This window comes from Aquarana catesbeiana, linkage group LG02 (assembly GCF_042186555.1).
Source record: "Aquarana catesbeiana isolate 2022-GZ linkage group LG02, ASM4218655v1, whole genome shotgun sequence".
In the NCBI taxonomy this organism is placed as follows: domain Eukaryota; kingdom Metazoa; phylum Chordata; class Amphibia; order Anura; family Ranidae; genus Aquarana; species Aquarana catesbeiana.
This window is the reverse complement of record NC_133325.1, coordinates 701,760,907-701,774,643: the sequence shown is the minus strand read 5'-3', so window position 1 is coordinate 701,774,643 and position 13,737 is coordinate 701,760,907. Positions and strand designations below refer to the sequence as shown.

Genomic DNA, 13,737 nt, shown 5'->3' with positions numbered 1-13,737 from the left:
ACAGAAAAATAGAAGAACAGACAAAACAAAAACAACAAAGCCTATACTTCTGGAGACTTGAAGTGCAGACTTGAATCTACTAATTGCAGAGAAGCTTACAGAGACTTCAAACACAACCAAAGAGCTCATCATGTTAACATATCATAAGGTTACAGAGAAAAGTGCTATAATTATGAACAAAAGAAAATAATAAACAACAAGGCAATACAATAAATAAAGTATGTTTTTAATGCATATACAGGAGCTGTGGCCTGAGTTCTCATTATTTTGCCAAACATATATAACAGTAGGAGATGCAGGAGATCAGTTGAAGGTCTGAAGAACAGGAGGAGGAGGATGGGGCTGCAGCTTGAAAGATGAATTCCTTCACTAGTTGTTCTGACCATCTGATATATACAGTATGTGGAGCTGGGCTTTGTGGTTCCTCAGAGAAATATTTGGCTATACATACGGGCTGAATCAGATTGAAGATGACAATTCCTCGTTTCTAATCCAAGGGTTTTCTGAGTAATAATGCTTGACCTTTGTAATAAGGGTCAAGGGTCAGTGGAGGTAACCCCTTAGGTTCCACAGTGAGTATAACGAGCATGCTTTACTGCATATACACACTGATTTTACTGTTGCTGGGTTTAGTAACACTTTAAGAGCATGGCAGAGTTGAATATATCTAAAAAACAAAGACCTTAGGAGAGAAAACTCCATCTGTAGTTGCTGAAAGGATGTGAGCATATTAGAAAGACATAAGAGAGAGAGATTGGAGACACCAACCTTGTACCACCAGTCTGAACCTTCCAAGGCAATCAACACCATAAAGGTGTTTGTTATTCTATAGAGGGGTATACTTATAAAGCCCTGATAGTCAAGAATTCATTTCGTATGGGATCAGGTGTTTTGTTATAAGGTGAGGCTGGAGTGATCAGTGTGGTTTAGTAAAGCACACGTCTATAAGGCTGAAACGATAGTCTGTTCCCTTTTAATGTCAGCATTTGGTTAGGGTCATACGGGTTAGATATCATCCCCTTAAGCTGTGTGCATGCATTGACAAACATTACCTGCAAGCCACTCTCCTCTCAGAAATGTGACTGATGGCAGCAGGAGCCTATCACAGCACAGCCCTCAGTGTCTGCTGCGGATTCAGGAGTTAGGGGAATGGCGGCGAGCAATCCCATACCCGGCAGCAGTGATCAATCCCACACCCGGCAGCGGTGATCAATCCCACACCTGGCAGCGGTGATCAATCCCACACCCAGCAGCGGTGATCAATCCGACACCTGGCAGCGGTGATCAATTCCACACCCGGCAGCGGTGATCAATCCCACACCCGGCAGCGGTGATCAATCCCACACCCGGCAGCGGTGATCAATCCCACACCCAGCAGCGGTGATCAATCCGACACCCGGCAGCGGTGATCAATTCCACACCCGGCAGCGGTGATCAATCCCACACCCGGCAGCGGTGATCAATCCCACACCCGGCAGCGGTGATCAATCCCACACCTGGCAGCGGTGATCAATCCCACACACAGCAACGGTGATCAATCCCACACCCGGCAGCGGTGATCAATCCCATACCCGGCAGCAGTGATCAATTCCACACCTGGCAGCGGTGATCAATCCCACACCCGGCAGCGGTGATCAATCCCACACCCGGCAGCGGTGATCAATCCCACACCCGGCAGCGGTGATCAATCCCACACCCGGCAGCGGTGACCAGTCCCACACCCAGCAGCGGTGATCAGTCCCACACCCGGCAGTGGTGATCAGTCCCACACCCGGCAGCGGTGACGAGGGCAGCAGGTAAATGTTTGGGGATGAGGGAAGGGAATAAAAGTACTGGTGCATTTTTGGACCTTAAACACCTGCTTGTACATACTTAGAGGTGAAAATAATGCTGCTGCGGACACAACCCAAACTAGGGGTTACACATGGGAAAAACAAAATCACCAGCACAGCCCAAATGCAGGACCATTAAACACGGCTTCAGCCCGGCTCCATCCAAAAATTTAAATTTTAGCTTTCAACAAATACATCAGAGGGCTGGTAGGCTTTGTTTTAAGTCATTGCCAAGTCAATCCCATTATCTATTTTAATAGTTCTTTCTGTCTTTGAAAGACAGAATAATAATAATATATTACCAGCAGAAGCGGTACTGTGGGCAATGAACCAGAAACCAGATGACAGTTTGTAACATTACATGCATACAGTTAGGTTAGTCAGTAGAGATATGTTGATATGACTGCAATTAGGTGAAAGCCGAGAGGCATCCAAAGCAAAGTGCATCAGGCTGCCAAGGATTATATTTATTTAGGTAAGTGTGCCATCTAGTGGTGAATATATAGTTGTTCATCATAACCAAACTGCATTTGGCTGAGATATCGAGGTTGATTTCCTAAAGGCACATAGGGGTTGATTTACTAAAACTGAAGAGTGCAAAATCTGGTGTAGCTGTGCATGGTAGCCAATCAGTTTCTAAATTCAACTTGTTTAATTAAGCTTTGACAATAAAACCTGGAAGCTGATTGGTTTCAGAGCTATACCATGTTTTGCACGCTTCAGTTTTAGTAAATCAACCCTATAGGCTGCAAAGTTTAGAATACTTAATTATGTACAAGTAAATAAAATAAAAACAGAATGTTTGCACATGATTGGATGATTGATGCCAGCAGGGCTTCCCCTCATTTACTAAGCTTTAGCAAAAAACTACTTGCAAAGCGAATAATTTTTTTGCCTTATCCAAAAAGACATAGTAAGGAGAAATACTCTATACACAACATATAGATGTGTTACTCCAAAAAGCTTTCAAAACTTCCAGTCATTGATTACACAGGATAAAATCATGAGAAAAGAGATTAACAGCGACAACAACAGGTAAAATAAGCAACTTTAGCTTTGCAAAAAGTTTTGTTTGTTTGTTAACCACTTCCAGTCCTGGCCAATTCTGACATTTCGCTCATACATGTAAAAATCTGCATTATTTTTCTAGAAAATTAGTTAGAACACTCAAAGATTATACATATATTTTAAGTAAATGCCCTAGAGAATAAAATGATTGTGGTTGCAATTTTTTCTATGTGCTCCATATTTGCATAATGGTTTATAAAATTAAAAGTATAATACCCAATTTTTTGGTAAATTATAAAAGATGATGTTTTACCGAGTAAACAGATATCTAACACTTTAAAAATTCACACTCCTGTGGAATGGCGACAAACTACGGTACTTCCATAGGTGAAGCTTTAAAAGCCTTTACAGGTTACCAGTTTAGAGTTACACAGGAGGTCTGGCACTAGAATTATTGCTCTCACTCGAACGTTTGCCATTTACAATTGTGTGCGGGACCTTTGTGCATGTTTAAATTTGCACGTGAGCACAGGGGGATGGGGGCACTTACATTTTTTTTTTAATTATTTATTTACATTTATTTATTTTTTTTTTTACACTGTTTAAAAAAAAATGTTTTGTCAACTTTATTGCAAAGAACAACATCCCTTGTGATAGCATGGGCCATGACAGGTCCCCTTTATAGAGAGATATTAGACTCCAGATCTCTCCTCGGTCTGACCAGTTGCTCCACTGGCCGATAATGGTCAGGTAAACAAAAAATCAAAACCAGAAGTGACGAAATGCTCATCACTCCAGTTCCTGATGTCACAAAGGGGGAGGAACAACCAAAGCTCCTCTCACTCTGTCTCAGGCATTGGATAGCCACACGGATCATTTTTTACTTTGTTCAGAATGTCCTGTTCTAAAAAATGATGCTGCAGCGATGACCAAGATATCACCGCTCCCGTCCCAGGGCATATATATGTACGGCGGACAGTAAGTGGTAAAAGCTGAACTGTAGGTAGATAATAAAAGACACAAATGAATGAAGCTCTGCAATCATTAATACATTAGCATTACATGTATTATTTCACTGCAAGAAGTAACTGAAATTGACATGGTTATCAGCCTCTTGCAGTCCCTGTACAGCAGGGTTGAAGTGTGAGGGGGAGAAGCAGCACAAAAAGGGAATCAGTTCATGTGCTGGCAAGAAGTATGCTATGAATGGAGAAGGTGGACCTTTCATTTATCATCCCATCCTCCGATTCCTAAATCATTTTTCATTCATAGAAGCTATAGTACAGCTTCTATGAATGGAGGAGGTGGGCGGAAAGAGCAGACACGGTTGTCACTCTTGAGGTCTGTTGGCTGTATTGACTCTTGCCACACGTGAACATTATGGTGGCAGTGGTGGGAGGGGGACATTGGAGGAGAAAGGTTTCAATGAATGCAGGAGCCACAACAAAAGGGACACATCAGACTAATATTAAGTAATGTGCATTTGGCTGTTTTGTTTTTTTTTTCGTTTTTTTTTTTTACTAAGCTTTACTGACGTTTTCTTATAGTCTAGGGCGGTTGTTTTCAACCTAGTCCTTCAAAACCTTCTATGCCCCAACAATACAAATAAGTTTATACCCATATAATTAAAGTTGAATATATTAATTACACTACAAAGATGGAACTGACTTGCTTTAAAATGAACTTAGCCAATTGCAAGGTCTCTATACATACTGTATGCTGCTATTATTTTCTGTGCCAAAGAACAAGTGGCCACAAACTGGTATTACAGCTGGGTTCCACAAGAAAAGATGGAGTAAACTGAATTGTAGATCTACTTATATTCTATATATATTTATTTTTGCACTTAGCTCAGAATAAACAGGCTGCAAGTAACCTGACCATCATGTCAAGACAAACATTCGATGCCTATGAATAAATGACTTCTCTCCTTGGTGATTGTTGTACACTTTTTTGTCTCTAGCAGTAAGCATTATTAGATTTGAGTCTGGTGACTGCCAGGTTTGGAGAGCCTTGTGACATTGGAAACATGAGCACTAATGAATGAAATCCACATCACTGGATATAAAATTAACCCTAAGATATCTCCTCTGCATATGTTCACATTGTCCTTTTATAACAAGCTATGCCTACCTTTGGTTAACAACATATACTTACAGTGCATCCGGAAAGTATTCACAGCGCTTCACTTTTTCCACATTTTGTTATGTCACAACCTTATTCCAAATTGGATTAAATTAATTATTTTCCTCAAAATTCCACAAACAATACCCCATAATGACAACATGAAAAAAGTGAAATCTTTGCAAGATTTAAAACGGGAAAAAAATCACATGTTCATAAGCATTCACAGCTTTTGCCATGACACTCAAAATTGAGCTCAGGTACATCCTGTTTTCCCTGATCATCCTTGAGGTGTTTCTACAACTTGGTTGGAGTCCACTTGTGGTAAATTCAGTTGATTGGACATGATTTGGAAAGGCACACACCTGTCTATATAAGGTCCCACAGTTAACAATGCATGACAGAGCACAAACCAAGCCATGAAGTCCAAGGAATTGTCTGTAGACCTCTGAGACAGGATTGTATTGAAGCAGAGATCTGGGGAAGGGTACAGAAAAATGTCTGCAGCATTGAAGGTCCCAATAAGCACAGTAGCCTCCATCATCCATAAAAGGAAGACGTTTGAAATCACCGGGGGTCTTCCTAGAGTGGGCTGCCCAGCCAAACTGAGCGATTGGGGGAGAAGGGCCTTAGTCAGGGAGGTTCCAGAAGAACAACCATCTCTGCAGCACTCCACTAATCAGGCCTGTATGGTTGAGTGGCCAAACGAAAGCCATTCCTCAGTAAAAGGCACATGATAGCCTGCCTGGAGTTTGCCAAAAGGCACCTGAAGGACTCTCAGACCATGAGAAACTAAATTCTCTGGTCTGATGAAACAAAGATTGAACTCTTTAGCCTGAATGGCAAGCGTCATGTCTGGAGGAAACCAGACACAGCTCATCACCTGGCCAATACCGTCCCTACAGTGAAGCATGGTGGTGGCAGCATCATGCTGTGGGGATGTATCTCAGTGGCAGGAACTGGGAGACTAGTCAGGATCGAGGGAAAGCTGAATGCAGCAATGTACAGAGACATCCTTGATGAAAACCTGCTCCAGAGCTCTCTGGACCTCAGACTGGGACAAAGGTTTATCTTCCAACAGGACAACGACCCTAAGCACACAGCCAAGATAACAAAGGGGTGGCTACAGGGCAACTCTGTGAATGTCCTCGAGTGGTCCAGCCAGAGCCCAGACTTGAACACGATTGAACATCTCTGGAGAGATCTGAAAATGGCTGTGCACCAACGCTCCCCATCCAACCTGATGGAGCTTGAGAGTTCCTGCAAAGAAGAATGGGAGAAACTGCCCAATAATAAGTGTGCCAAGCTTGTAGCATCATACTCACAAAAGACTTGAGGCTGTAATTGGTGCCAAAGGTGCTTCAACAAAGTATTGAGCAAAGGCTGTGAATACTTATGTACATGTGATTTTTTTTTTTTTTTTAATCAATTTGCAAAGATTTCAAACAAACTTCTTTCACATTGTCATTATGGGGTATTGTTTGTAGAATTTTGAGGAAAATAATGAATCTAATCAATTTTGGAATAAGGCTGTAACATAACAAAACGTGGAGAAAGTGAAGCGCTGTGAATACATTCCGAATGCACTGTACCTGTACAGTCACAGTTTGTCCGTATGGATAAAGAAACTGTGTTTTAGGGCCTTTCGTATGATCATATTAATCAGAGTAGTAAAAATGATGTCAGTGTCTTCATAGTCAAATACAAAATGTAGTAAAAAGTGACGTTGCTGTATAGTTGCTATATTGTGTAGTAGCATGCAAGACTTGGTTACAAAATTCAGAATAAAAACACCAGCGGTTTCTAGCTAAAGGTTAACTGCACTTGCCTCAATAACGCAGATTTGTGGCTCCTGGCGGTCTTTGTCCACAGGGACCTTTGCTTGATTCATCACCCACTCCTGAATGGCATCAGTGATATGTGGGACCACTGTAATAAAGAGAACAGCTTTAATCAGACATGGAGGACTTTACTAAATAGGAAAAGAACATATAAGTGGTTACAGATTAGCACAGCTCAGCAGCCTCTGGGCTAGTTTAAGGCACATTTAACCTGCGGCCACCCAGTAACAGGCTATGCGACATAATGGGGTTTATTTACTAAAGGCAAATCCACTTTGCACTACAAGGGCACTGCTGTAGATCTGATGGGGACATCAAGGAAAATAAAAAACAGCATTTTTACTTGTACATGATTGGATGATAAAATCAGCAGAGCTTCCCCTCATTTCAGATATTCCCCTTTAGATCTACAGCAACTGCACTTCCAAGTGCACTTGTAGTGCAAAGTGGATTTGCCTTTAGTAAATAAGCCCCAACATCTTACAGCTCTGGACTCTCCCCTTGAGCAGACCAAGCACTTATTTATGACTTACCTCGCTGTCAGTGCAAGTCTCTGAGTGAGTTGCTGCACTTAATCCTCTCCCTGCACTGCCGCTGCTCATATATCCCACTGATCATGAAACCAAAATTATGGCAGAGGTATACTAACTCTTGATTGGATGGAGCGGCATGCAATTACAAGTCACGTTGTACTGTGTTCAAAGGGATATACAGTATGAGTAGCTGTGTTACAGGTAGAAAGTAAAGTGTGGCTCCCCAATATATCAGAGACTCTGTACTGCCAGCAGTCCCATCCACAGCTAGTAAGCCACAGAGGGTGTCTGGGAGCGAGTACTCTGCTAGTTCCACTGTAGCCCTCCTGATCTTCCACCAGATCTGATTTTGTACAACTATTTGTACACATTCATTTAAAGTGGTTGTAAACTCTAGAAAAAAAATGCAAAAAAACATGCAAAAAAACATGCAAGACAAAGGCATAATGAGCTAGTATGCAAAGCATACTAGCTCATTATGAATTACTTACCTGAGATCGAAGCCCCTGCAGCCGTCCTCATACCCCACTCCAGCGGCCGACATCGATCCCAGAGTTACTTCCAGGTATCGTGGGCTCCGGCGCTGTGATTGGCCGGAACCGGGATGACGTCACTCCCGCGCATGCATGCGGAGCCGCCAGTAACGGCACCGTGCAGGTTTAGATTTACAATCACTTTAAGTTTATTCAGTCGGAGATAGATCCAAATATTTGATCAGATAATGATGATTCACTACTCTTTATTTAAGCTACTTCAAAGGCTGTTTTGTCTGGCATTTTTATTAAGGCATTTCTTCTAATGACATCTGTGTCAAAGGGAGAAACTTCATACTTACAGTAGCTGAGCAACCACTTATAAAGCCAACAGGCCATCCATCATATTCAAACCACAAGGCAGCAGTCCTTAGTTAAACAGAAATAATATCAGCATTCTTCTTTGTCAAAAGACTTTTGTCAAATACTCGGTCCAAAAAAACCTACAGACACTTAGCTACAGCTTCTTATGGAAAAAAAACATTTCAAAGGCTGAAGCAATTGTGCCATCTTAGCCAAGACTAGGTGCCAAGCTGAGGTGGGAGGCCATGAGACCTGGGGGACCTTGCTCATCTTGTTGTCTATTATAGATGAGCTTATGCTTCCTTCAAACTCAACTCTAGCTGAACTCTGAACATGCTCTCTTTTTTTACTCCAATGAGCTGCTGATTTGTATATGTAAGTCGCAGGGCGGCAATTACCTGGCTGGTAGCTCACTGGAATAAAGAAAGAGCGCAAGTTCAGAATTCAACTAGAGATGAGTTTGGAGGAAGATTTCTATTGTCTATATGGGTCTTACTCTCTCTCAACCTTTTTGCCCCAGAGGAACCCTTGAAATAAATTTCAGTTTTAGGGGAAACCCTGATAAACTATTTAATTGGCAGTCAGTGGGGAAAATGCCTCTTACATTGATGGCCAGAATGCCCTACTTACAGTGGTGGTCAGACTGCCACCCTTAGAGACAGCTAAAAAGATCATTGGTGTCATGCAGCTGGCTTTGCCAATAGCATTGGTCCTGGAACTACGCAGGCACCAACAAATGGGAGGTCAATTAGCCACAGCTCAAGGAACCTCTAGCAGCCTCTGGAGAAACCTTATGCCCCGTACACAGGATCGGACTTTCCAACAACAAAACCGTGGATTTTTGTTCAAAGGATTTTGGCTCCAACTTGTCTTGCATACACATGGTCACACATGTTGGCTAACAATTACGAACGTAGTGACGTACAAGACGTATGTGATATCTCCATTAGGCCCCTTTCACACTGGGGCGGTGGGGGCGTCGGCGGTACAACAGCGCTATTTTTAGCGCTGCTGTACCGTCGTTCTTGTAGCTGTATTCGGCCACTAGCGGTGCGGTTTTAACCCCCGCTGGCGGCCGAAAAAGGGTTAAAATCCCTCGTACAGCGCGGCTATAGCCGCGGTATTGCCACGGTATAGCTGCGCTGTCCCATTGATTTCAATGGGCAGGAGCGGTTTAGGAGCGGTGAATACACCGCTCCTTCACCGCTCCAAAGAAGCGGTTTGCAGGACTTTTTTCACCGTCCTGCCAGCGCACCGCTTCAGTGTGAAAGCCCGAGGGCTTTCACACTGAACAAACAGCGGAGGCTGTTTAGGGGCGGTTTGCAGACGGTATTTTTAGCGCAATACCGCCTGCAAACCGCCTCAGTGTGAAAGGGGCCTTACAGACGCTAATTTTACAAGACCGAGCGATTCCGGCTCATACTTGATTCCGAGCATGCGTGGACTTTTGTCAGACGGACTTGTGTAGACACGATCGGAAAGTCCAACAACAAACATTTGTTGGCGGAAAATTTGAGAACCTGCTAGCCAACATTTGTTGGCGGAAAGTCTGCCAACAAATGTCCGATGGAGCATACACACGGTCAGACTTACCGCCAACAAGCTCACATCCAACATTTCCCGTCGGAAAATCCGATCGTGTGCACGCGGCATTAGAGTTCCACAAAACCCTGGATGAGAATGATATATACAGCTAGTAGCAAATACTATTTTATGTAACAAGCAGAATTTAACACAATGGTTAAAAAAGACAGATAGTTTCCAATATGTGATATACAACAACTTAAAAAGGTCACTGAAAAAAACTAATTAGTTTCATGCAGTCAACTGTATGAACTGAAAACAAACATCTACAATGCCAGGCCAGAGATCCTGGAAGAAACAGATAAGAGCACAGAGCCAGCTGTTACCAGAGCCATAAAAAAGCCCAGATAGACACACCTTACTTCAGTGAGCTGCATTTCATTTAAATCAAGCAACACCTGAAAATAAAACTATAAGGGCCCTTTCACACTGGAGCGGTTTGCAGGCGCTATTGCGCTAATAATAGCGCCTGCAAACCGACCCGAAAGTGCCGCTGCTGTCTCTCCAGTGTGAAAGCCCTCGGGGCTTTCACACTGGAGTGGTGCGCTAGCAGAACGGGAAAAAAGTCCTGCTAGCAGCATCTTCGGAGCGGTGAAGGAGCGGAGTGTATACCGCTCCTTCATTGCTCCTGCCCATTGAAATCAATGGGCAGGAGCCAGCAAAGAGGCGCTTTGTGGTGGTTTTTAACCCTTTCTCGGCCGCTAGCAGGGGGTAAAACCGCCCCACTAGTGGCCGATTAGCGATGGTAAAGCGCCTCTTACAATAGTGGCGCTTTACTGCCGACGCCGCCCCCGCCCCAGTGTGAAAGGGCCCTAAACTGAGTCAAATAAAATGAAAAACAAAAAGTTAACAAATAGGAAATTATGGTCTTAATCTACTAATGAAACCAAAAAACATGTTTAGATATTTTAGCTTTGAAAGGATACCTCATGACCCTGCAAACTGAGGACATGTAAACCACTTGAAGACCAAGCCTTTTCTGGTACTTTTTATTTACAAGTTTAAATCAGTATTTTTTGCTAGAAAACTACTCAATCCACAAACATTTATATATATATATATATTTCTTTTAGCAGAAATCCTGGGGAATAAAATGGCGACCATTGCAATTTTTCATGTGACAGTATTTGCGCAATGGTTTTTCAAACGCAATTTTGGGGGGAAAAAAAATAAATTTTAACGAATGGATGAAAAAAAAACACAATACAGTGCCTTGAAAAAGTATTCACACCCCTTGAAATTTTCCACATTTTGTCATGCTACATCCAAAAACGTAAATGTATTTTATAGGGGTTTTATGTGGCAGACCAACACAAAGTGGCACATAATTGTGACATGGAAGGAAAATGATAAACGGTTTTCAAATTTTTTTACAAATAAATATCTGAAAAGTGTGGTGTGCATTTGTATTCAGCCCCCTTTACTCTGATACCCCTAACTAAAATCTAGTGGAACCAATTGCCTTCGGAAGTTACCTAATTAGTAAATAGAGTCCATCTGTGTGTAATTTAATCTCAGTATAAATACAGCTGTTCTGTGAAGCACTCAGACATTTGTTAGAAAACCTTAGTGAATAAACAGCATCATGAAGGAACACACCAGACAGGTCAGGGATAAAGTTGTGGAGAAGTTTAAAACAGGGTTAGGATATAAAAAATACATGGCCGTCCACCTAAACTGTCAGGCTGGGCAAGGAGAGCATTCATCCAAGAAGCAGCCAAGAGGCCCATGGTAACTCTGGAGGAGCTACAGAAATCCTCAGCTCAGGTGGGAGAATCTGTCCACAGGACAACTACTATTAGTCGTGCACTCCACAAATCTGGCCTTTATGGAAGAGTGGCAAGAAGGAAGCCATAAGAAGACCTGTTTGGAGTTTGCGAGAAGCCATGTGGGGGACACAGCAAACATGTGGATAAAGGTGCTCTGGTCAGATGAGACACAAATTTTACTTTTTGGCCTAAAAGCAAAACGCTATGTGTGGCAGAAAACTAACACTGCACATCACCATGAACACACCATCTACACTGTGAAACATGGTGGTGGCAGGATCATGTTGTGGAGATGCTTTTCTTTAGCAGGGACAGAGAAGCTGGTCACAGATGATCAGATGATGTAAAGATGGATGGAGCTAAATACTGGGCAATCTCAGAAGAGTTCGCAGTTAGAAGAGTTAGAGCTGCAAAAGACTTGAGACTGGGGCGGAGGTTCACCTTCCAGCAGGACAACGCCCCTAAACATACAGCCAGAGCTACAATGGAATGGTTTAGAATTTAGATCAAAGCATATTCATGTGTTACAATGGCCCAGTCAAAGCCCAGACCTAAATCCAATTGAAAATCTGTGACAAGACTTGAAAATTACTGTTCACAGACGCTCTCCATCCAATCTGACAGAGCTTCAGCTATTTTGCTAAGCAAAATGGGCACGAATTTCACTCTCTAGATGTGCAAAGCTGGTAGAGACATACCCAAAAAGACTTGCAGCTGTAATTGCAGTGAAAGGTGGTTCTACAAAGTATTGACTCAGGGGGGCTGAATACAAATGCATGCCACACTTTTCACATATTTATTTATTAAAAATTTGGAAAACCATTTATCATTTTCCTTCCACATCACAATTATGTGCCACTTTGTGTTGGTTTATCACATAAAATCCCAATAAAATACATTCACGTTTTTGGTTGTAACATGACAAAATGTGGAAAATTTCAAGGGGTATGAATACTTTTTCAAGGCACTGTATACACCCCAATATTTTGTATAATATGAAAGATGCTGTTACACAGAATAAATGGATACCTAACATGTCACGCTTTAACAACTTGCAGACCGCCTAACTGGGAATGTACATCATGATTTTAATGTTCCAATCGGGGTTAGGGCTGCAGCTAGATGCCATAACCCCGGTATTATTTTTTCCCTTAGGCGGCCGGCTTTCTGATAAAAGTGATGGCAGTGGCGGATTCACCACGGGATCACTTTTAGAAGCGGCGGGAGAGGTGCCCCCCTACCCCTGCCTTCCGGGCTAACATTACCGATCACTGAGCCCTGGAACCATCCGGCCTTGGCAGGGTTATTGCATAGAGATTAGTGATGAGAAGGCGTCCCATCCAGTTCTCGAGCCATGTTTTTTTTTTCTTAACGCAAAAGGTAAAAAAAAAATCTTTACATAAAAAGGACCTGTCAAGCTGTATTGTTATCGCAAGGGATGATTACTTTCCTTGCGATAGCAATAAAGGTGATCAAAAACACTGTTTTAATAGGACAGTGTAAAAAGTAAAAAAAATTAAATTAAATTAAATTAAAATGTTTAAAGTGCGTGCTCGCATATGTGGGTAACGCCCACATATGTAAACTGTGTTTACACACGTGATATATCTCTGCAACTGTGTGAGTGAGAGCAATAATTCTAGCACTAGACCTCCTCTGTAACTCTAAACTGGTAACCTGTAGAAATTTTTAAAGCGTCCCCTATGGAGATTTTTAAGTACTGTAGTTTGGCGCTATTCCATGAGCGCGTGCAGTTTTAAAGCATGACATGTTAGGTACCTATTTACTCACCGTAACATTATCTTTTATACTATACATAAAAATTGGGGTAAATATTATGTTTTGTTTCTTTCCTAATTCGTTAAAGTGTAATTTTTCCAAAAAAATTGTGTTTGAAAAATCACAGCGCAAAAACTGTGACATAAAAAATGTCACGGACCGCCATTTTATTCTCTAGGGTCTCTGCTAAAAAAAAATATAATGTTTGGGGGTTCTAGGTAATTGTCTAGCAAAAAATACTGATTTAAACTTGTGAACAACAAATGTCAGAAAAAAATCAGAGTTCTTAAGTGGTTAAAATTGCACACTCTTGAGGAATGGCAACAAACCACAGTACACTTAAAAATCTCCATAGGCGACATTTTAAATGCCTTTACAGGTTACCAGTTTAGAGTTACAGAGGAGGTCCAGTGCTAGAATTATTGCTCTCA

At 42.1% G+C, this 13,737-nt stretch overlaps 1 protein-coding gene across 3 annotated transcripts in view; it reads right to left on the bottom strand.

Moving 5' to 3' along the window:
• The window catches only part of CTPS2 (CTP synthase 2), a 409,104-nt gene that overhangs the window by 378,217 nt on the left and 17,150 nt on the right, over positions 1–13,737 (bottom strand). For all 3 annotated transcript variants that reach the window (XR_012241769.1, XM_073616921.1, XM_073616922.1), the window contains one exon: positions 6,793–6,893. Coding sequence is in view for 2 of the 3 variants with exons in the window: in XM_073616921.1 (XP_073473022.1) it covers positions 6,793–6,893 (101 nt within the window). In the remaining variant the exon portion in view is untranslated. The remainder of the gene's footprint in view (positions 1–6,792; positions 6,894–13,737) is intronic.